Source organism: Artemia franciscana, chromosome 5, assembly GCF_032884065.1.
Source record: "Artemia franciscana chromosome 5, ASM3288406v1, whole genome shotgun sequence".
NCBI lineage: Eukaryota > Metazoa > Arthropoda > Branchiopoda > Anostraca > Artemiidae > Artemia > Artemia franciscana.
This window is the reverse complement of record NC_088867.1, coordinates 45,469,807-45,490,276: the sequence shown is the minus strand read 5'-3', so window position 1 is coordinate 45,490,276 and position 20,470 is coordinate 45,469,807. Positions and strand designations below refer to the sequence as shown.

Here is a 20,470-nt window from a genome sequence, read left to right as displayed (position 1 = left end):
CAAATTGAACTCGTATCCGTAGTCAACCTGGGCTGTAGGAAGGTAATAAATTTCGAAGTCCATATTCACTGTTAATGACACTGCAGACGTGTGCAATATTGACTGCAGAAGACTTAATACAAACTCTTTTAGCTCTTGAAATAAACGAAAGTGATCTGCGTTAGTGTGTTGGAAAAGGAGGTTAATTCTCTGAAATTCGGCCAATAATGGGTTCAAGAAAACAATATATGCCTTATTTCGTTCATCGAGGTACATATCATGGAGCATTCAGGCAGTGTAGCAACGTTCCTTTTCCTTCGCTAATCGAAAGTGCGCTGACAGCTCAGAATACTTCTCGAGTATGCGAACGACTGCTCTATATCGAGACAGCCAACGGGTATTGGAAGGAGCAATCATTTTCAACAGGGTATTCCCATCGTTTATGAGCTGGAACATTTGCTGATATGCCTCTCTTCGTAAAGGACTAACGTTAAACCACTTGTAAGTCTCTGAGAGCATGAACTCCAAATTGCTTGGAAGCTCTCCAACAGCCTCGGAAGCACACAAATGTAGGGAGTGACATACACATTTGAAGAGTTGGAGTTGAGGCAACCCGTCATCTCGTAATAACGTGAACAGCGAATGGTTGCCACCACACATGTTGTTTGCTCCATCTGTCCCAATACCTATCAGATTTTTTAGGGGAATTCCACATAAAGCTAAGAAGTCTTCCAGTTCTTGATGTAAAATCACAGAAGTGGTCGAAGGTACTTCAACCATGCCCAAAGTAGCACAAAGAACTTTCTTCATCTTGGGGCTATAGTATCTCACACAAATACACATGAATTTCATGGTGGCAACGTCGGTCGATTCGTCCAGAATAAGGGAATATCTGCTGTCACCAACATCAGCAACAATCTCTTGGAGACTTTCTGGTCCAAGAACATTCTTGATAAGGGCTGAACATTTTGTTCTCTTCAATTTCGTTGCCTCGGAAAGTGGTCCAGGAAAAGCACTCTTGATAATGGTGGATAGGTGGTCAATAGTGATAATCGATGAATGACTCGCGACATGTGCTGCCAAAATCAGTTCTGCTTTTCGTGCTTTGACATCAAGCTGAGTAATTCCTAAGAAAAGAATGGGGTTTTAATTAGGCAGGTATATCTGCAAAGTGTCAAATAATTCCTGCACTGCTTTCAACAGTTACTCACTTTTAAAAGTGAGAAATAATTTGGAAGAAGACTAAACTGACTTTTTGTGCAATCTAACGCACAGGCTGAGGTTGAGGAAAGCCTCATATTCTCAGGTATCGACTTTGAATAAAAAGCTTTGAGATTGTAACATCCAGTTTGTGATATTTTTTTTTACTTCAATCGTTTGAGCTGACAAACCACAGTCTAGGCTACTAGTTCTGCATGTAGTGAGGCCCTGAATATGTAATGAAAATTGAGGCTATATGGATCTTTTCGGCCTTCTGGCCTTTGCCTCCTTACACTCTACATTCACATTCAAAATGAATGTGACATTCAAAATGACCTAGGACAAAAGTAGAACTGCAAGGTATTCGTTTGTAACATTTTGAGTGTTCCATGCTTGGGGGTTGTGAAGTCCATCTCAATCTATTTCAAACACAATTTCAAGAAAAAAGTATTTGGAGTCTTACCTTTATCCATGTTTTGTAGATGAAACATTTCTATTAAATAATTGTAACTAGTAATCTGCTGCAGTACATATTTCCATGTGATTCATATTACTTATTTTCTTCTTCTTCTTTAGTGAATCGTAGGGTAAACTTTTCCTTAAATCCGTTCCTTTTCTTTCCTCGAAAGTTTTGTAAAAGAATGAACTTGAAAAAAAAATCTTAAAAACAAAATAAGAAATATTATTTTTTGGAGTAGAAAAAAGCCCAAAACAAGCCAAATTAAAAAATAATAAGCCCAGTTTTCCGCCCCAAGCCCGCAAAAAAAAACGCCCGCCCCAGCCCAGAGAAAAAAGCCACCGGGGCTTGAAAAAAGCCAATCTGGCAACAGTGAACGTACTAAACATAAAACAACCCCACTCTTGTATCTCTTGGTCTTTAAATCTCTGCATAATTTCTGGAAGGCATTGTGTGTTTCCGGGTCCGTTTCCTTCCATCCACAAATAAGAGACGCCAAGAGATTTCTTGATTTGTTGAATCCAAGTAGTTTTCCTATTAATTCGCAGCAAATCATCATAAGCTCGTTTAGCCAATCGGTCCTCAGGAAGTTGGGTTAATATCAGCCAAAACTTAAATACTTGATAAAGCCGGTGCAGTTTCAGTGAAATTGTAATGTCAAAAATTGTTATAGGCTATTTAGAGTTGGTTAGGTTAGGTGTTTAGGTTAGACCTGGAAATGTGTCATTTTGACACAACTGCAACCCATTGGTAACCTAAGAAGGAACATGTTTCCTACTTTAAATTATTATTGATAATTGTGATTGACTAAATAATAATTATTATTATTTATCTGTGAGGGCACTAATAATAGCATAACAGAGAGGTAGCATATACTTAAGGGGGGCAAGGCATGCAAAAATTACAATTGCGACAATTTTTTGTATTCAGATTAAGTATCCTAATAGGAGTTCAAAATAAAAGGAGTTTAACATAAGATGTCAGACAAACTAGGGGAGTGGCGATACCTGGAAACCTTTGGTCTAAAGCATGAGAGGTGGTCGTGGAGTGCCACCGTTGTCGCCTTATGCGCCACTCATCGGGGAAGAACTAAGTCTAAAAAAGCAAGCTTACGCTGAATAAAATTTTCTTCATCCACAAGAAGTGACCGGAGGAAGACTTCGAAAAATTAAAACTAGACCAGGTATTCCAAGTCAGAAAAAAAGAGGAAATAAGACAAAAATATACCGAAAAATTTAGTTTACCACGGATTTCTCAAGCGTTGGCCTACACCTTTTTATAAGATATAAGCTTTTTAGAATAATATAAAACAAGTTTTTCCACCTGAAAGTAAGGAGTAGCATTAAGCCCCTCTTATTAAATCCCTCTACAGCTCCAGGGGCAAGGGCTGTAAGCTATCTAAGTTTCCAATTGTTGACATTTATTGTTTCTATGGAGGGGGTTGACGCATAAACATTCGAGCTGCTAATTTGATTGGAAATCGAAAGTTTGTGTGCGCTTTTGAAGAGTAGAATGTGATATGAGGGTGAACAGTACCCCATCAAACCTTTTTATCCCCAAATGCATCAGATTACATTTTATAATTGCAATCTTGTTGACAATTGTACAAAGGTCAAATAACCCCTCCATATTAAAGGTGATAAACAGGGTGTGGTAATTAGAGACATTGGCCTGGTTTCTGTAGGAAGCAAATTACATTTGTATGATACATTTTAAGACTTGGATATTCTCTAGATAGTTTTAAGAGAATAACAGTTTGATTTAAGAAAGAGTAGAAGATGCGTCGACCAAAATTCCACTCTTAGGTTAATAATTGAGAAGCGCCTTAGTTATCAAAAAACCCTTTAATCCTCACTCTCTTAGATTTACAAGTTAGCGTTTGATTCAGCAGATACAAGAGCTTTAGCAAAGTTTCTATAAGTGTAGGGTAGGTTAAGATAGGAAATCAGGTTAGTAGCTCCTGCCGTATTAAATCAGGAGATAAGGACGATTGTGTTCTACCCACATTTATATGGTTCTTTTTGATAGAGTTTATATTAAGGAGTAGAGGAAAGGATTGGGAGAACATGAAATCAAATGGGGAAGTAAGCTCGCCTAGACATAGCTTAACAAGTTTGAAGTTAGATTTGTTTTCTGACTTCAGACTGTCCAAATACTTTACCCCCTCCCCTTACGCACAAATATATAGCCCAAATTATATATTTCCCATCTATTCTGGCCCTTGTCTTTGTCTTGTCTCGTGCTAAGCTGAAAGAAACTAACAAAGAAACCGGTTTGTTCCCGAGTATCACATGGGGTTAACTTTAGTGAGTGGCCTATAATACATAAGCACCAAAATTCCTACCCCGTACGGAAAATAAAAACTAAATTCAAATAAAATTCTCAAATTTTGAGAGCCTTATTTTCCCTGGATACAAGGGAGGGGGGTATTTACCTTGGGGAGAGGGGTATTTCTGAGGAGACGGGGGTATTTCCCGAGGGGTTATATGCAGGGGATGGGGTATTCTCCAGGAAGGCTATTTCTGGGAGGTATTTTCCGAGGAAGGGGGCTGTTTTCCGCCGGACTGGGGGTATTTACCTAGATCCCGTATGATGCGAGCATGAAACAAGAAACTGGTCAAGCAGCTTCTTGATACCGCACAATTAGCTTTGGTTTGGTTGCAAATAAATTGTAGTTATATTTTATTTAAGTAGCCTATTTAGTTTGTACCAACAAATTTGGGCTATACATTTGCACATTAAGGGGGGCGGGGTCAAGCATAGTATATATTCAATACAGCAATGGTTAGCTGACGTATTTAATATAAGCTATGCATTAACCCCACCCCCACTCTTAATATGCAAATATATTGGCCAATTTTGCTTCTAAACTATTATACATTCATCATATTATGTTTTGTTCCATGAGCATTAATCAAACTTTACTTTCCGTTTTTTTTTACTTTCTTAAAGACTTTTTCAGAAAGTTTTTTTGTGCATGCTGACCCATGGTCTGTGTAGCATAGACATATCTCAACGTCACGATTGAAAGTCGAACGAACAAAGATAGCCTGAATATGAAGAACGCTACTGCCCCCTCCAACCATTACTTAACTTAGATTTTATATTACAAAATATGACCAGTTGGAAAATAACAGAATTTTCATTCGATTGCATTTAAAAACACAAACTCAATCAAACAGTTTATGGTAACAAACTGTAAGTAAGGAGTGGCTCGGCTCAATAGTAACCGAAACTCTAAAAACGGCATTATAATATCAATAGATAGATGAAAAGAATCAATTTAATATCCTGATTCTAAATAAACGAGATTCAACAAGTTTAGTGATACCAATCAAAAGGTACGAGTCTGAGAAAATTTGCTTGGTTTTTGAAATAGGGGAATATACTCCAAAAAATTATAGCAATCTTATAAAAATCAGACCATCAGATTCAGGGTACCAGACCCGTACTGCAGAGTTCTCTAACTCCTATCTGCAAAAATGTTAAATTTTGTAATTTTTGCCAGAAGAAAAATCACGGATGCGTGTTTATCTGGTGTTTTTTTTTTTTTTTGTACTGTAGAAGTCTCCAACTCCTATCTGCAAAAAAGTTAAATTTTGCAATTTTTGCAAGAAGACAAATCACGGATGCGTGTTTATCCATTTTTTGTTCTTATGCTTTTTTCCAAGGGATGATCGTATCAAAATAATGGTCCTAGAAGATCGGGAAATGGTGCAATCGAACAAATATTTTTTTAGGTTTTACAAAGAACTTTTTCACACTCAGTTACCCAATTTTCTTAAAGTTTTACCCAACCGATAAAACCATCCGAAGTAACCAATAGTTTACAGACACGTTTGTAAAAAAATCTGGTGAAAAAAATGACCATTTATAGGTGATTCAGGAATCGTAACTGAAATTTTCCTTTTCTTGGGAGTAAATTCTTATTTTGAAAACAAACTTGCATGAATTCTTAAGAAGAGCCTGAATCCCCTAAAAAATTATATCATAGCATGACTATGAGGGTTTATGGCTCTTTTTAAAACTTTCTGTAAATTTTGTTTTGATACTGATATCTTACTATTAAGACTAATGAAAATAATAATTACCATTCCTGAATCAGCTCCAAATGGCAATAATAGTAATTTTCTATTATACCGACCACAATGTTGTTCTTGACTTGTTTAAAGCTGGTTTCTCCGTGAGCATTCAGAGATAATCAGATTAACCTAAGTGAGATAAACTATAAGGCAGGTATATTTCAACTAAAAATTGTTATAGGCTATTTAGAGTTGGTTATGTTAGGTGTTTAATATAATACGTTCTGGGTGGCCTGGTTTCAATAATTGCCCGTTGTCGTTTCTACAATTTTGTAAATAAAGTATTATATTTTCATCAGATTTGGATACTATATTTCAGTATGAGTAATCTAACTCCACTTCTTGAGTGTGTTCGGTATGTTACACAAGTACCCAAAAAAGTTTGAAGGTAAAATTCTAGTTTAGCTTCTTTTTTGCTATCTTGGAAAGGGGTGAGATTAGGAACTTGAAACTTTCAGAAATGGGTCTAAAGACTAAAGAATAGACTGGGAAGATATTTTGAAGTACCCACATCCACTCCTTCTTCCTCTAGAGGGCTCTGAAATTCGCCTACATGACAGGTCCTATACCTATTGAAATTTTGACAAAAAAACATTTTACGATAAGAATTTGGTAAAATTCTAGTTAATTGACTTCCTGCTATCTCAGAAAGGGTTTAGGTTAGGAAAATGAAATTTTCAGATATGGGTCTAAAGGCTAAAGTATGTCCTGGGAAAGTGTTTTGAACTACCTACCTCCACTCCTTCTCCTTCTAGAGTGCTCTAACCTTTTATGACCTTTAAAATACGTGTTATAAAAGTAAAACCTTGTAAAATAGAACTTCTGCTTAACTGAAGTACAACAAAATTGTTTTCAGCTTTGTAACTTTGCTTAATCCCATTTTATAAGGTTTTAAAGATATGCAAATATATTTCCTAATTTTTGAAAAAAACAACATTTGTTTTTTATATATGTCATGTAGGAAAATTTCAGGGCCCTCTAGAGGGAGGAGTGGAGGTGGGTAGTTTAAAAAACCTTCCCGGGACATACTTTAGCCTATAGATCCATCCCTGAAAGTTTCATTTTCCTAATCTAAACCCTTTCCCAGATAACAAGAAGTCAATTAACTAGAATTTCACCTTTAAATCTACACCACTCTAGCCTATCACAAAGATTTTACCTCTTTATACACTTTGTTTCAAATACTAAATTTATCCTTTGTCGATTCAAAGCCTACCATTTTCGTCAAAGTCTCGTTACCAACTACTTCAAATCCACTACCCCCTAGAAATAAACTAGTAAGTTGATTCGTTCAACTCGATGACAACTTGGTTTGATAACTCGAGATTTAGCGGATGCGAATACCCAGAGCAATATTTTTAATGGGATGGCTACTTTAATGAGCTCTACTTTCAAATGGGAGTATTTTAATTGTTTTGAGTTTTGGAATAGGGAAACGGACAAAGAAATATTTTTATATTATCTTTCATTTTCTTGAATAAAGCTGAATCGTATGTTTACTCTATTTATTATATTTTATTCTAGCAAGTTTCAGGTAAGCACATTTGGAGAGAACGCCTCCAAACCTAAGGCATCGACAGAGTAGGTCAAGGGTACAGTGTCAGAGGCAATTCTATAGCGTTTCCCATAGTAAAGAGCCATAAGCGTCCAGTGCATTAATATTTATTTATTTTTTGTAAGGGGCACTTCATATACAAGGGATGGTCGCATCTACTTGAAATTAAAGGTTCTAGGGCTTTTTTCAAGAGACAAAAGTGATTGGAGGGAAACAAGCCACTCACCACTTTGTTTTTTTCCGCAAACACATTCGATCACAATTTTGAAAAGACATTTTGTTCAAAATAGTCTAAAGGTCAAATAGCCATGCCTCTAGGTTTGACAATCCCCCTTCCATCCCCCGGGGCAAGGTCTGTAAGCTATACAAATAGCCGATTTTTAACAAATAAGGTTTTTATAAGAGGGGTGGTTGAATAAATTTTTAAGGGGGTTCATTCAATTAAAATTGAACGTTCTAGTACTCTTTCTTAAGATTTGGCGTTTTTTAACCAGTTTTACCGATTGAGTTGTAATCGACTACAGTGCCTTAAAAAAAATTTCTTATTCTAATTCAATCGGCTTCAGCATCGCTTTAAAAGAATTTTAACAAACGTATAACTTTAGCATAAATAGTGAAATTTTGAGGAGCGGGTAATCTTTCTCATATTTGGGATGATTTCTTTTTTTTCAAGTTTTAATATTACTCCTTAGTTCTTATGGCACTTGGTATTAACCAAGTGACATATAGCAATCACAAATTATGTCTGTCGGTCCAGGTTTTGCTACTTTAGGCACTTCCAGGTAAGCTTGGACGAAGCTGACCATGAATGATTAATTAGGTAGATTAACAAATAAGTTTTGCTTGCTGTTGAGTAAACGAAACTAAGGTTGTTATTCGCCTAGTTTTCTTAGTATATCAGCTAGCTCGCCGTTAGAATAGTTTTGTGTTAAGCCCATAAGTCAGATAAGGCATCCTCGAATGTATTATTGGATGCTTTATTTTTGAGACGCACTCAAGTTTTGAATAAATTCAAAAGAAATATTTATACTTAAAGAAGAAGAAACCTAATATCTGGAAATACTAGGTTATAATACTAAGTTGCAAATGACGAAGCCTCGAGCACCGTCTGAGGGGGGGGGGAGAACCAAAGACTCGTGCTACCGATAGCAAAGAGTGAAGTGAGGCGTAAGTAAATTTGTAGGCATAGATTTTCCTAACAATTTTCCAGTGGATATATAAAATCCCCTAATTATTTTTTTTAATACTTGTGGTTTTGTGCTGAAAGTAATTTTTCCCTTACAGTCATTTAGAAAAATTTAAAGGAGATTTTATAGGCTAAATTCAGAAACATAAATTAGCTTTTAACTGTGTTTATGATACAATACTAGTGTCAAAAGTGTCAGAAATTGTACTTACAAAATGGGCCTGAGGTGCACCTGTTGGGGGCGTCATCATTGAAATTATTATTCCTGGAGCAGAGCCCCTTATTCCATATTTTCCATCACCCAAAGGTAGATAAATTCCTCAAAAACTACTGGACATTCCAAGACAAGAAGCAACACTTAAAACAATTCCACCAGGTCCACTAGAGCTATTGTCAATAACAGAGTCTCTAGTGCAACTAGGCCCACTCATACCTCCTTCTCTTGGTCTGGTCATACCTCCTTGTACAGGTCTGGCCATATCTCCTTGCCCAGGTTCTCCCATGCCTTCTTGTCCAGCTCCAAAAAGATCGCAGATGGGTGTTTATTTGTTGTTGTTTTTTCAGGGTTGATCGTATCGACTCTGTGGGTCTAAAATGTCGTGATTTGGTTAATTCTAGTTCTATTGTCCTTTTTAAAAGACCAAAAAAATGGAGGGCAACTAGAAAACACTTTTTCCTCAAAATCGTTTCTATGGATGCGATAGAAGCGACTATTTTATTCTCAAAAAACATGATAAAAAGGCATCGAGTGACATGTCCACTTTATAAGTGGAGAATTTGAAGCAAAATTCTCCACTTTATAAGTAGAGAATTTGTTTCTATGGAGGGGGTTGACGCATAAACATTCGAGCTGCTAATTTGATTGGAAATCGAAAGTTTGTGTGCGCTTTTGAAGAGTAGAATGTGATATGAGGGTGAACAGTACCCCATCAAACCTTTTTATCCCCAAATGCATCAGATTAAATTTTGTAATTGCAATCTTGTTCACAATTGTACGAAGGTCAAATAACCCCTCCATAAGAAAGGTGATAAACAGGGTGTGGTAATTAGAGACATTGGCCTGGTTTCTGTAGGAAGCAAATTAAATTTGTATGATACATTTTAAGACTTGGATATTCTCTAGATAGTTTTAAGAGAATAACAGTTTGATTTTAGAAGGAGTAGAAGATGCTTCGACCAAATTTCCACTCTTAGGTTAATAATTGAGAAGCGCCTTAGTTATCAAAAAACCCTTAATCCTCACTCTCTTAAATTTACAAGTTAGCGTTTGATTCAGCAGATACAAGAGCCTTAGCAAAGTTTCTATAAGAGTAGGGTAGGTTAAGATAGGAAATCAGGTTAGTAGCTCCTGCCGTATTAAATCAGGAGATAAGAACGATTGTGTTCTACCCACAGTTATATGGTTCTTTTTGATAGAGTTTATATTAAGGAGCAGAGAAAAGGATTGGGAGAACATGAAATCAAATGGGGAAGTAAGCTCGCCAAGACATGGCTTAGCAAGTTTGAAGTTAGATTTGTTTTCTGACTTCAGACTGTCCAAATACTTTACCCCCTCCCCTTACGCGCAAATATATAGCCCAAATTATATATTTCCCATCTATTCTGGCCCTTGTCTTTGTCTTGTCTCGTGCTAAGCTTAAAGAAACTAACGAAGAAACCGGTTTGTTCTCAAGTTTCACATGGGGTTAGCTTTAGTGAGTGGCCTATAATACACAAGCACCAAAATTCCTACCCCGTACGGAAAATAAAAACTAAATTCAAATAAAATTCTCAAATTTTGAGAGCCTTATTTTCCATGTGATACAAGGGAGGGGGGTATTTACCTTGGGGAGAGGGGTATTTCTGAGGAGACGGGGGTATTTCCCGAGGGGTTATATGCAGGGGATGGGGTATTCTCCAGGAAGGCTGTTTCTGGGAGGTATTTTCCGCGGAGGGGGGCTGTTTTCCGCAGGACTGGGGGTATTTACCTTGATCACGTATGATGCGAGCATGACACAAGAAACTGGTCAAGCAGCTTCTTGATACCGCACAATTAGCTTTGATTTGGTTGCAAATAAATTGTAGTTATATTTTATTTAAGTAGCCTATTTAGTTTGTATTTTGGCTTGGCTTATGCAAACAAACTTGGGCTATACATTTGCACATTAAGGGGGGCGGGGTCAAGCATAGCATATATAAAATACAGCAATGGTTAGCTGACGTATTTAATATATGCTATGCATTAACCTCACCCCCACTCTTAATATGCAAATATATTGGCCAATTTTGCTTCTAAACTATTAAACATTCATCATATTTTGTTTTGTTTCATGAGCATTAATCAAACTTTACTATCCGTTTTTTTTTACTTTCTTAAAAACTTTTTCAGAAAGTTTTTTTGTGCATGCTGACCCATGGTCTACTTAGCATAGACAGATCTCAACGTCACGATTGAAAGGCGAACGAACAAAGACAGCCTTAATATGAAGAACGCTACTGCCCCCTCCAACCATTACTTAACTTAGATTCTATATTACAAAATATGACCAGTTGGAAAACAACAGAGTTTTCATTCGATTGCATTTAAAAACACAAACTCAATCAAACAGTTCATGGTAACAAACTGTAAGTAAGGAGTGACTCGGCTCAATAGTAACCGAAACTCTAAAAACGGCATTATAATATCAATAGATACATGAAAAGAATCAATTTAATGTCCTGATTCTAAATAAACGAGATTCATTAAGTTTAGTGATACCAATCAAAAGGTACGAGTCTGAGAAAATTTGCTTGGTTTTTGAAATAGGGGAAAATACTCCAAAAAATTAAAGCAATCTTAATAAAAATCACACCATCATATTCAGGGTACCAGAGCCGTACTGCAGAGTTCTCTAACTCCTAGTTACAAAAATGTTAAATTTTGCAATTTTTGCCAGAAGAAAAATCACGGATGCGTGTTTATCTGGTGTTTTTTTATAGCACTTGGTATTAACCAAGTGACATATAACAATCGCCAATTCTGTCGGTCTGTCTCTCTGTCTGTCGGTCTGTCGGTGTGTCTGTCGGTCCCAGTTTTGCTACCTTAGGCACTTCCAGGTAAGCTAGGACGATGAAATTTGGCAAGCGTATCAGGGACCGGACCAGATTAAATTCGAAATAGTCGTTTTCCAAAATTACGTGCCTGTTATCCTATATATAAGGAAGTAAGAATCTTTATCCTAACTTCACTTCTTGAGTGAGTTCTTACTACTTTAATGTTACTCCTTGCTTCTAGCCGAAAAAAATTGTTTTTTAAATTTAGTTTCTGTTCGTTCTTTTAATGATGCCGGGATATTACACGAACGTTTCTAGTCATTCTGTGATTTTTTTTTTGTCGTTGTTGCTTTGGTTTTAAAATAAACGCTTACTTTTCTATATTCCTTATAATTTCTATTAGGATGAATTCTATCATTAACGCTACAGGTCAATCGAAAAAGAATGACGTGGATAAAACTAAGCTAAGGCCGTATCCAGGGGGAGCACTGGGTTTGAATCCTTCACGTCAAAATTTTGGCCAAATCGTCTAAAAGTAACTGAAGCGCATATAACAACATTTTTATGTGATTTTTAAAGCTTTTTTTTGGTAAAGGCTCTCTCCATGGAGAAAATCTTCGCAGGGTAAGGGAATTCACAATATAGGGGAAGCCGAATTTCCCGGGAGTATTTAAACAACGAACAGAAATTATATAAGGAAAAATAAGTGTTTTCTACTGAAAGTAAGGAGAAATACGCTTATTTAATCATGTAAAATGCTTAAAATATATTCCCTTTTGTGCACTGTTAGGAATTACAATTGATATTCGTTATTTGGGCTGTAGATCTACTTCTGATAGCTTTCATTAGTTAGTCTTCCAAGCAATTGAAAAGTGGCATAAATGCAATTTTATCAAATTATTGTAATCTACCGCATCAGTGAATGTCAGTCATGGCATTGTCGACTATTTTAGTAATACCAAGAAGTTAGTCTAGATTAAAACCCCAAACAGCACAGCTTCATCTTCTTTACAACGACTGAAAAGTACTACGTGTATGCATAGACGACCCCTGGGAGCGTCCCCTTCGGTACGGTTTTTTTCATGATAAGCCGCTATCTGTTTTTAAGAAGATTTCTTTCCCACGGTTTAGCTTATCCGTATCAGGGATTTGAGTTTGTGTCCTAGGAAGAGTATGTCCTAGGAAGAGTAAGCTCTTACCGCGAATAAATTAAAAAAACAAGTTTTTTAAATGAAAGTAAGGAGCGACATTAAAACTTAAAACGAACAGATATTACTCCGTATATGAAAGGGGCTTTTCCTTCTCAACGCCCCACTCTTTATGCTAAAGTTTGAATCTTTTTCTTAACTCTACATTTTAAAATAGTAAAAAAACTTTAGCGTAAAGAGCGGGGCGTTGAGAAGGAAAGTAAAAATTAAATAAATACAATTTTTATCTTCACAAAAACTGAAAGTAATGAACAGCATTAAAACTTAAAACTAACAGAAATTATTGCGTAAATGAGGGGGGTTGCTCCCTCCTCAAAATCTCGGTCTTTACGCTAAAGTTTTTCAGTACTTTTAAAAAAGCCACTGTGTTCTATTTAATGTTTTTGTGTTTCAGGAATCATTCTGAAAGAATTGGGACACAAATCAAATTTTAGCGTACAGATGGAGGTCCTGAGGAGAGGGCAACCCCCAACATATTAGAAATTATTACTGCTTGTTTTAAGTTTTAATGTTGCTCCTTACTTTTAATAGAAAAAAAAAAACTTGTTTTTTTTATTGAGTTTTGGTTATTTTTAAATAATTCCAGGAAATATGATCCCATTTCCACGGACGGAACCCCCCTTACCATAGAAATATCTTCTATATAATTCAATCCCGTTTAAAATCTGCCCCAAACAATTACTTTTAACCACTCCACGCTTAGGATTGACACGGGAAAAAGAAAGCAATACATATAAAAAAATTTTTTATGAGAATTCTGGCAAATTTCTAGTCTATAATTTCCCTTGACAAGTTCACTCCCTGGAAACTTCAACCCCATAGAAAATTCCCCCGTGGAAAAAACCCCAAGCAGAAAATTCCCCCTCCTCCCTGAAAATTTATACTTGCATCTTAATAGCAACTACTATTGGTAAACAATAGATACATTTTATAACATAAACACCTTTACCCAGGGGCTGTTTAGGGGGCAGGTCATGTTATACTCAAGGGCATAGTTTTTAGGCCTTTTAACTAGGATGAAGAAAATGGCTATCTAAAAAAATTTATCGCAGCATTTTTGAAAACAATATTTGGCAGGGAGGTTGCCTAGTTGCCCACCAGTTTTATTGGTCAATTAAAAAGGGTAGTAAAACTTTTCGGTTTTCTTGAAAAATATTTTCTTGTCATACATTTGCGGTGGCCATCTTATTACCCAGTATTATATTCAGCTGCCTATCTGATTGGAAAGTCATGACCAATCGTAGTAGTTGGGATAACAATCTTACACAATTGATTTTAAGCGTTGATTGGGGTAGTTTTTGACGCTGGGTTATTTTTCATAGTCAAACATGGAGAATTATTTAAAATATCTGTTACCTCAACAACACCACCTGATACTGAAAAAGTGCCAATTCATGGACAGTGCAATAGATTCTATAGATAGCAATAAAAATCTTAAGAGGATTGATTTTCCTGTACTGCTTGCTGGAGCTGTAGTAATAAAGAACAGTCTTCAAATTAAAAGCTTCGGTATGAAAACCAACTCGCTTCTACATTTTGAGTAATAGGTGGGGATGATTAAAAGAAAGTAGAGATAGGAAGGAGGTCCGAATAGAATCATTCTTTAAAAACTTTGATCTTGCGACTGACAAACGAAGCAACAACATGATTTAAGTTAAAGTTGAGGAAATTAGCTCAGTATATGAAGTTATCCTTCTTAGGCCACTTTTTTAAGAACCCTGACTAAAAGCTTGCACACAGACGCAAATTGTGAATCAGATTGTTCTTGTTATAATTTGTAGGCATATACACGTTAATTACTACATGAGCTTCAGCCTTTGCTGAATCAACCTTTTAATCAGGGTTCCTTAAGTAATTACAAATAAAAAAAAAGTTTTTTTTTTAACTGCAAGTAAGGAGCGACATTAAAACTTAACATAAACAGAAATTATTCCGTATATTAAAAGGGTGGTTCCCTCCTCAACACCCCGCTCTTTACGCTAAAGTTTGACTCTTTTACAACTCTACTTTTTAAAACAATAATAAATACATAAATGATGAAACTTATATATTTTAAATCAGTAAAATCAGTATATTTAAAATTTTCAATTTATTTTCTTAACTCAGGAAGACTCATGCTGGAATTTCTTGGTTGAGAAGACTTCACGAAGAGCAGAAGAGCTGGGATGTGCAGTAAATTCGTTTAGCAAAGGATGAGCAAAAAATATAATTAGTTCAAAAATGTTAAGGGCTCTATTTCTTTTAAAATGTGAAAAAGAAGAAGAAAAAAGGCACAAACAAGAATTTTACAGAGAATGAAACGAATTTAAGGTTGAAAGCCCTTGATTTTTATTTTAACTTTAACATTACAAGAAGCCTGGTCTGATGCAACGCCTTTCTCTGTGAAAATTAAGGCTATCACGCAAAAAGACGGCAACAGTGTACAGGCTTACACAGTTAGTTTTTCAAAATTTACTGCTCAGCTACTGCTTAGCCTAGAAAAGAAAAAAGGACGTTAATCGATTAGAGATAAAAGACATGTAAAGAAGTGATAAAATAAATAAATAAACAAAGACCAGATCATTACTTTAAAGGAGCAATTAGAATGGGTCATCGGGTTAAGATCATAATTCTGATCCGCGTGCAAGGAAGACTACAACCGCCACTAGTCATTTTTAAGCAATCTTTTCAATTAACCTATTATTATGCTCACAAGACTGTCATTGTATCAAGCATCAAGATTCGAACCCTATTGCATTCGTTGTTATTCTTCGAGAGAATTTGGAGTGTTGTCAAACAAATGAATCGATTTTTTTTCCTGTGCAAGTTTTTGGTATGCTATTTTTCTGAAGTCCTGTGGTTTTAACCCTTCAACGTAATTCGACATTTCCGTTATCCTTACACATCTAAGCTTCAGCTCTACCTATCCACCAAATTTCCTTAAAAAATTGGTTTTTTGAAGTTTGAAAAATAAATTGAAAATATGTCAGATAAATAAATTTCATTTATTGCGAAATAAAATTTTGCGAAAAATTTTACTATTGCGAGATAAAACTTGCAAAAACTTTTTTTTGCAAGTTTCCCATTATCACCTCAAACCCCTAAAAAAATTTAGTGATTCTTATTTTACGACAAACAACAAGATGATTTTCTTCATTTTGAAGTTTCAGGCAGCTAAATAATCCTCGAAACGCACTGAAACTTTTCTAGGTCTACAGTGGCACTGGTGTCCTTCCTTTCTTCTGTTTCTCTCTCCTCATTTGAATAATTTACCACAGATGATAAATGAGACCCAACAATTAGAGCAAATTCTGTGGATGCTGTTGAACCTGTAAAAATCAGCTAATGGTTTGTACATGCCTTTATTAGTCTTCCCTACTTGTGTTCAGTTCTTATTATAACTTAGAACTTATCAAAAACGGTATTTCCAGAACCGGCGACAAACCTTTTCTTTTTCCACTAGTTCATTAATGTAAACCAGTTTTAAGTTCTATCAATTGTTTTTTAATCCTACAGAATTAAGAATGTTCACTTATCTACTAAATTTGATACGAAATGCAAAATGGGAATCAAACTTTCTTACAAAGAAAAAGGCTGTTTATTGTCCTTCAAACTCGGTGCACAACAGATGAGAACCGATATTTCACTCTGCCGCTATTGGTATGTAAAATAAAATTAATTTATTAAAACAAGTTAACTTTTTTAATATATAAGAGAACTTTAATATGAGAACCAAAAACTTAAACTTTAAGGAGAAGCAAAAACTGTTGTGATTTGACTTGCATCTCAATGTTGTCCTTTTCATAAGTCTTTAACCCCCCCAAAAAAAAAAATGATACCAAGTCTCTCCATCACTAAATTCACAAACTGAACAATTTTTTTTATCAGTTCTAAATAAAAATGAATTTAATTTACAATAGCTAGTGAAATCCAGATAATATAGCTTTTTTTCTTTTTTGGTAAAGTGATAATTTTTCTCGGTTGTGTGAGGTATTATTGTGTTTATGTGCTAGTCTGTAAATTCACCTTAATTTGGTCAGTCAATTTTGAGTCAATTTGGTGCAATGTCTTATATTCTTGTGGAAAATTATGGACTGAATTAACCCCCAGAAACTCTCAAAAATTCAACTCTAACACTCAAGCTGTTTTTATAGTAATATAGATACGCGATTCGGACAACCTGGGTACACATAGTTTCTGTCGCTCTAGATCCCTGCTTCGAATCAGTGACAGATTCTAGTAAACTGACTGTGCAGTATTTCACAGATCGTGGTAAAACGAATATTTCTGCACGAATTAAGACGTCTCGTTGAATTGAGCCATGCAACTTCATTCCATAGACACAGGCCTCAGGGACATAAGACATCCAATAAATCCAAATAAATACAAGTGTTTTCTCGAGAAGAGCTACACTGGGTCTAGGTACATGTGTCATCATTGACTATTCTTGTACAGTCTGTATTAGCAATTAATAACCTTTAAATGCAAATTTTTATTTAAATTTCTATTTCGTTTTCAATTTGGCGGCTGTCTTATATATTATCCTGAAAATTTTCATCTATACTTTTTATGGCACTTGATATCTTTCAAGTGACATGTAGCTATCACAAATTCTGTCGGTCGGTCGGTCTGTCTCTCCCGGTTTTCCTACTTTAGGCACTTCCAGGCAAGCCAGGACGACGAAATTTGGCAGGCATATCAGGGACCAGCCCAAATTAAAGTAGAAATTGGCTCCGACCGGCATTAAGCCTCTGATTTTCCTCAGATCTCATATTTCAAATCCCGACCAGATCGGTTGACATTGGGGGGAGTTGGACGGGGAAACCGAAAATCTCGGAAAACGCCTATAAATGTCGTAGATAAATGTCGCGATTGACGTAACCGGACTGGATCCGCTCTCTTTGGGGGAGTTTGGGGATGGGGTGCTTTAGCGAGTTTGGTGCTTCTGGTTGTGCTAGGACGATAAAATTGGTTGGCGTGTCAGGGAGCTGCACAAATTGACTTGATAAAGTCGTTTTTCCCGATTCGACCATCTGGGGGGCTGAAGGGAGAGGAAAAATCAAAAAAATTGAGGTATTTTTAACTTACGAGCGGGTGATCGGATCCTTATTAATTTTTATATTTAGAAGGACCTCGTGACTCAGCCTCTAATTTTTAATTCCGACCGGCATTAAGCATCCGATTTTCCTTTTAAAGCAATCTATTGATTCTTAGAATTTTGCTAGAGCTCATACCAAATGAGCTCTTGGCTCTTTCAACCCCGTTACAAGGGTCATATGAGCTCTTTGCTCTTGTTTATTCTTCTTCATACACTGAGGACGGTAGAGTGGACATCTCCGTTCTCAGAAACTATTTAACCATCACATTTTTGAGAGGGGCTGAAATCAAGGTCGCTAAGAGATTGACCAGGGTACAAGTTTCAGAACTTAAAGTTTCCGTCGATCCTTTTAACATATTTATAATACTTCGCTGAAGATTCCTGCAATTTTAAGGGGTATATCTCCACCCCTTATTTCAGAAATCGGGTAAGTTTTGCTAGGCCCGTAACTTTTGATGGGTAACACTAAACTTTATGAAACTTATATATCTTAAATCAGCATAATAATTGAATTTTGTTGATGTGTTTGTTGATATTGAAAATCAGTTTTTAGAGTTTTGGTTACTATTTTAATCTTTCAGTTCAAAAAACTTATTTTCCTATTACTTCAGGACGAAAAATTCAAAACTTACAATTAATTAAAGTATACGTATGCTAAAGTTTATGTATACTATATACTAAACTACATATGTATGCTATATACTGAACTATACTAAGGTATACGCAATAATTTCTGTCCATTTTAAGTTTTGATGTTGCTTCTTACTTCCAGTTAAAAAAAAACTTTTTTCTTATTTAATTTTTAATCGTGCTCTCAAATAATGCCGGGAAATCTGGCTCCTCTCCATGAAAAATTCCTTCCTCCACGGAAAAACTCCACCGTGGAAAGCTCCTTTCATATAAAAAATATTCCCCCCTCCAGTGAAATTCCTCCAAGACAATTACATTCTAGCTGAAAATTCCACCCAGAAACTTTCTTGGGGCGATCTCAGGTGAAAAATATTTCTTGAGCACTTTCATTTGATAAAGACTAATTTCTGATTGTTTTTAACATCAGACCGGTAATCCCCTACATGAAAAGTTTCCCAACAAAAAGCCAGCAAAAGGGTATTTTCTAACATTTGTTAGGGGGGGGGGGTACAAAAGAAACTTTTAAAAACGCATCAAAAATGTGAAATTGACATCTACGCTCTTATGATTTCTGGTTTACACTGTTATTCTGAAGTTAAGAATAACGCTAAACCCCAATATGAGCAGAATTTACTGCGTACAGGAGGGGGATTGCCCCTTTCTTGTCCTCACCTCCACTTCAAGGTCAAAGAAACTTCAGAATGTGCTCATTCCATCAGAAATTGATATTTCTAGTCCTTTTTTGTAGTCCAAGGGGATTGGGGACCAGCCAGCTGCGTGGGGATGATACTTTCCACGGGGAGGAGGTATTTTCCGTTTTTTCAGGAGAAGAGTATTTTCCGTAGGGGATAATTTACCGTGTGTTTTTTTTTTTTTGGGGGGGGGGGTTAAACACCAGCCAGCAAAAAAAGGACAAGAAAAGATAGAAAAAAAGGCTGCTAATATCTTTAGATGCGTCAAACGAGACATGCTCAATGCTGGTAAAAACCAGAGTAAAACAGAAACGTCTACAATTAGAAAAAAGGAATTGCAATTGACCAAGTGAAGAAGAGAAGGTGAAAATCAGAATTGCTCGTCAGTAAAACTATAAGTAATTAAAATATAACCTGCATTAGGCTGGACTCTTATTACCTGGACGGGATTGGAGTAGCTCAAATACATTTGGTATGCTTTTTTTGTGCGGGAAGGGGAGGGGGGTCAATTGTTTTTGGTTTAAAATAAGAGCTCTGTGTCACGATATCCTTCTAAATATCAAATTTCATTGAAATCCGATCACTCGTTCGTAAGTTAAAAATGCCTCATTTTTCAGAAATAACCCCCCTCCCAACTACCCCAAAGAGAGCGGATCCGTTCCTTTTATGTCAATCATGTATCTAGGGCTTGTGTTTATTTTTCCCACCAAGTTTCATCCCGATTCCTCCACTAAGTGTTTTCCAAGTTTTAGGTTTTCCCCTCCCAACTCCCCCCTCCATTTTCCCCAGATACGGTCAAGCCTTAAAATAAGAGCTCTAAGACACGATATCCTTCTAAACATCAAATTTCATTGACATCCAATCACCCGTTCGTAAGTTAAAAATACCTCATTTTTCAGAATTACCCCCCCCCAACTACCCCAAAGAGAGCGGATCCGTTCCGATTATGTCAATTATGTATCTGGGACTTGTGCTTATTTTTCCCATCAAGTTTCATCCCGATCTCTCCACTCTAAGTGTTTTCCAAGATTTTAGGTCCCCCCTCCAACTCCCCCCAATGTCTTCGGATCCGGTCGGGATTTAAAATAAGAGCTCTGAGACATAATATCATTCCAAACATCAAATTTCATTAAGATCCCATCACCCGCTTATAAGTTAGAAATACTTCATTTTTTCTATTTTTTACGAATTAACCGGGCCCCCACTCCCCCCCCCCCCAGATGGTCAAACTGGGAAAAAGACTATTTCTAATTTAAGCTGGTCATGTCACTGATACGCCTGCCAAATTTCATCGTCCTAGCTTACCTGGAAGTGCCTAAAGTAGCGAAACCGGGACCGACAGACAGACCGACAGACAGACCGACAGACCGACAGAATTGGCGATTGCTATAT

General features: G+C 36.3%; 1 protein-coding gene across 1 annotated transcript; it reads right to left on the bottom strand.

The window, feature by feature from the left end:
- Positions 1–267: 267 nt before the first annotated feature.
- On the bottom strand, positions 268–8,962 carry LOC136027741 (uncharacterized). Its single transcript, XM_065705197.1, has 2 exons — positions 8,791–8,962; positions 268–1,106 (listed from the first exon to the last, which is right to left on the bottom strand). The coding sequence occupies exons 1-2, from the start codon at positions 8,960–8,962 to the stop codon at positions 268–270; spliced, it is 1,011 nt and encodes a 336-aa protein (XP_065561269.1).
- Positions 8,963–20,470: the final 11,508 nt, after the last annotated feature.

What these genes read in the sequence shown, in the direction of transcription:
- LOC136027741 (XM_065705197.1), bottom strand. Translation starts at nt 8,962, where the DNA reads ATGGGAGAACCTGGGCAAGGAGATATGGCCAGACCTGTACAAGGAGGT. An exon ending in TTCTTGTCTTGGAATGTCCA is followed by an intron (nt 1,107 to 8,790) that starts GTAGTTTTTGAG and finishes TTCTTTTCTTAG; the next exon opens with GAATTACTCAGCTTGATGTC.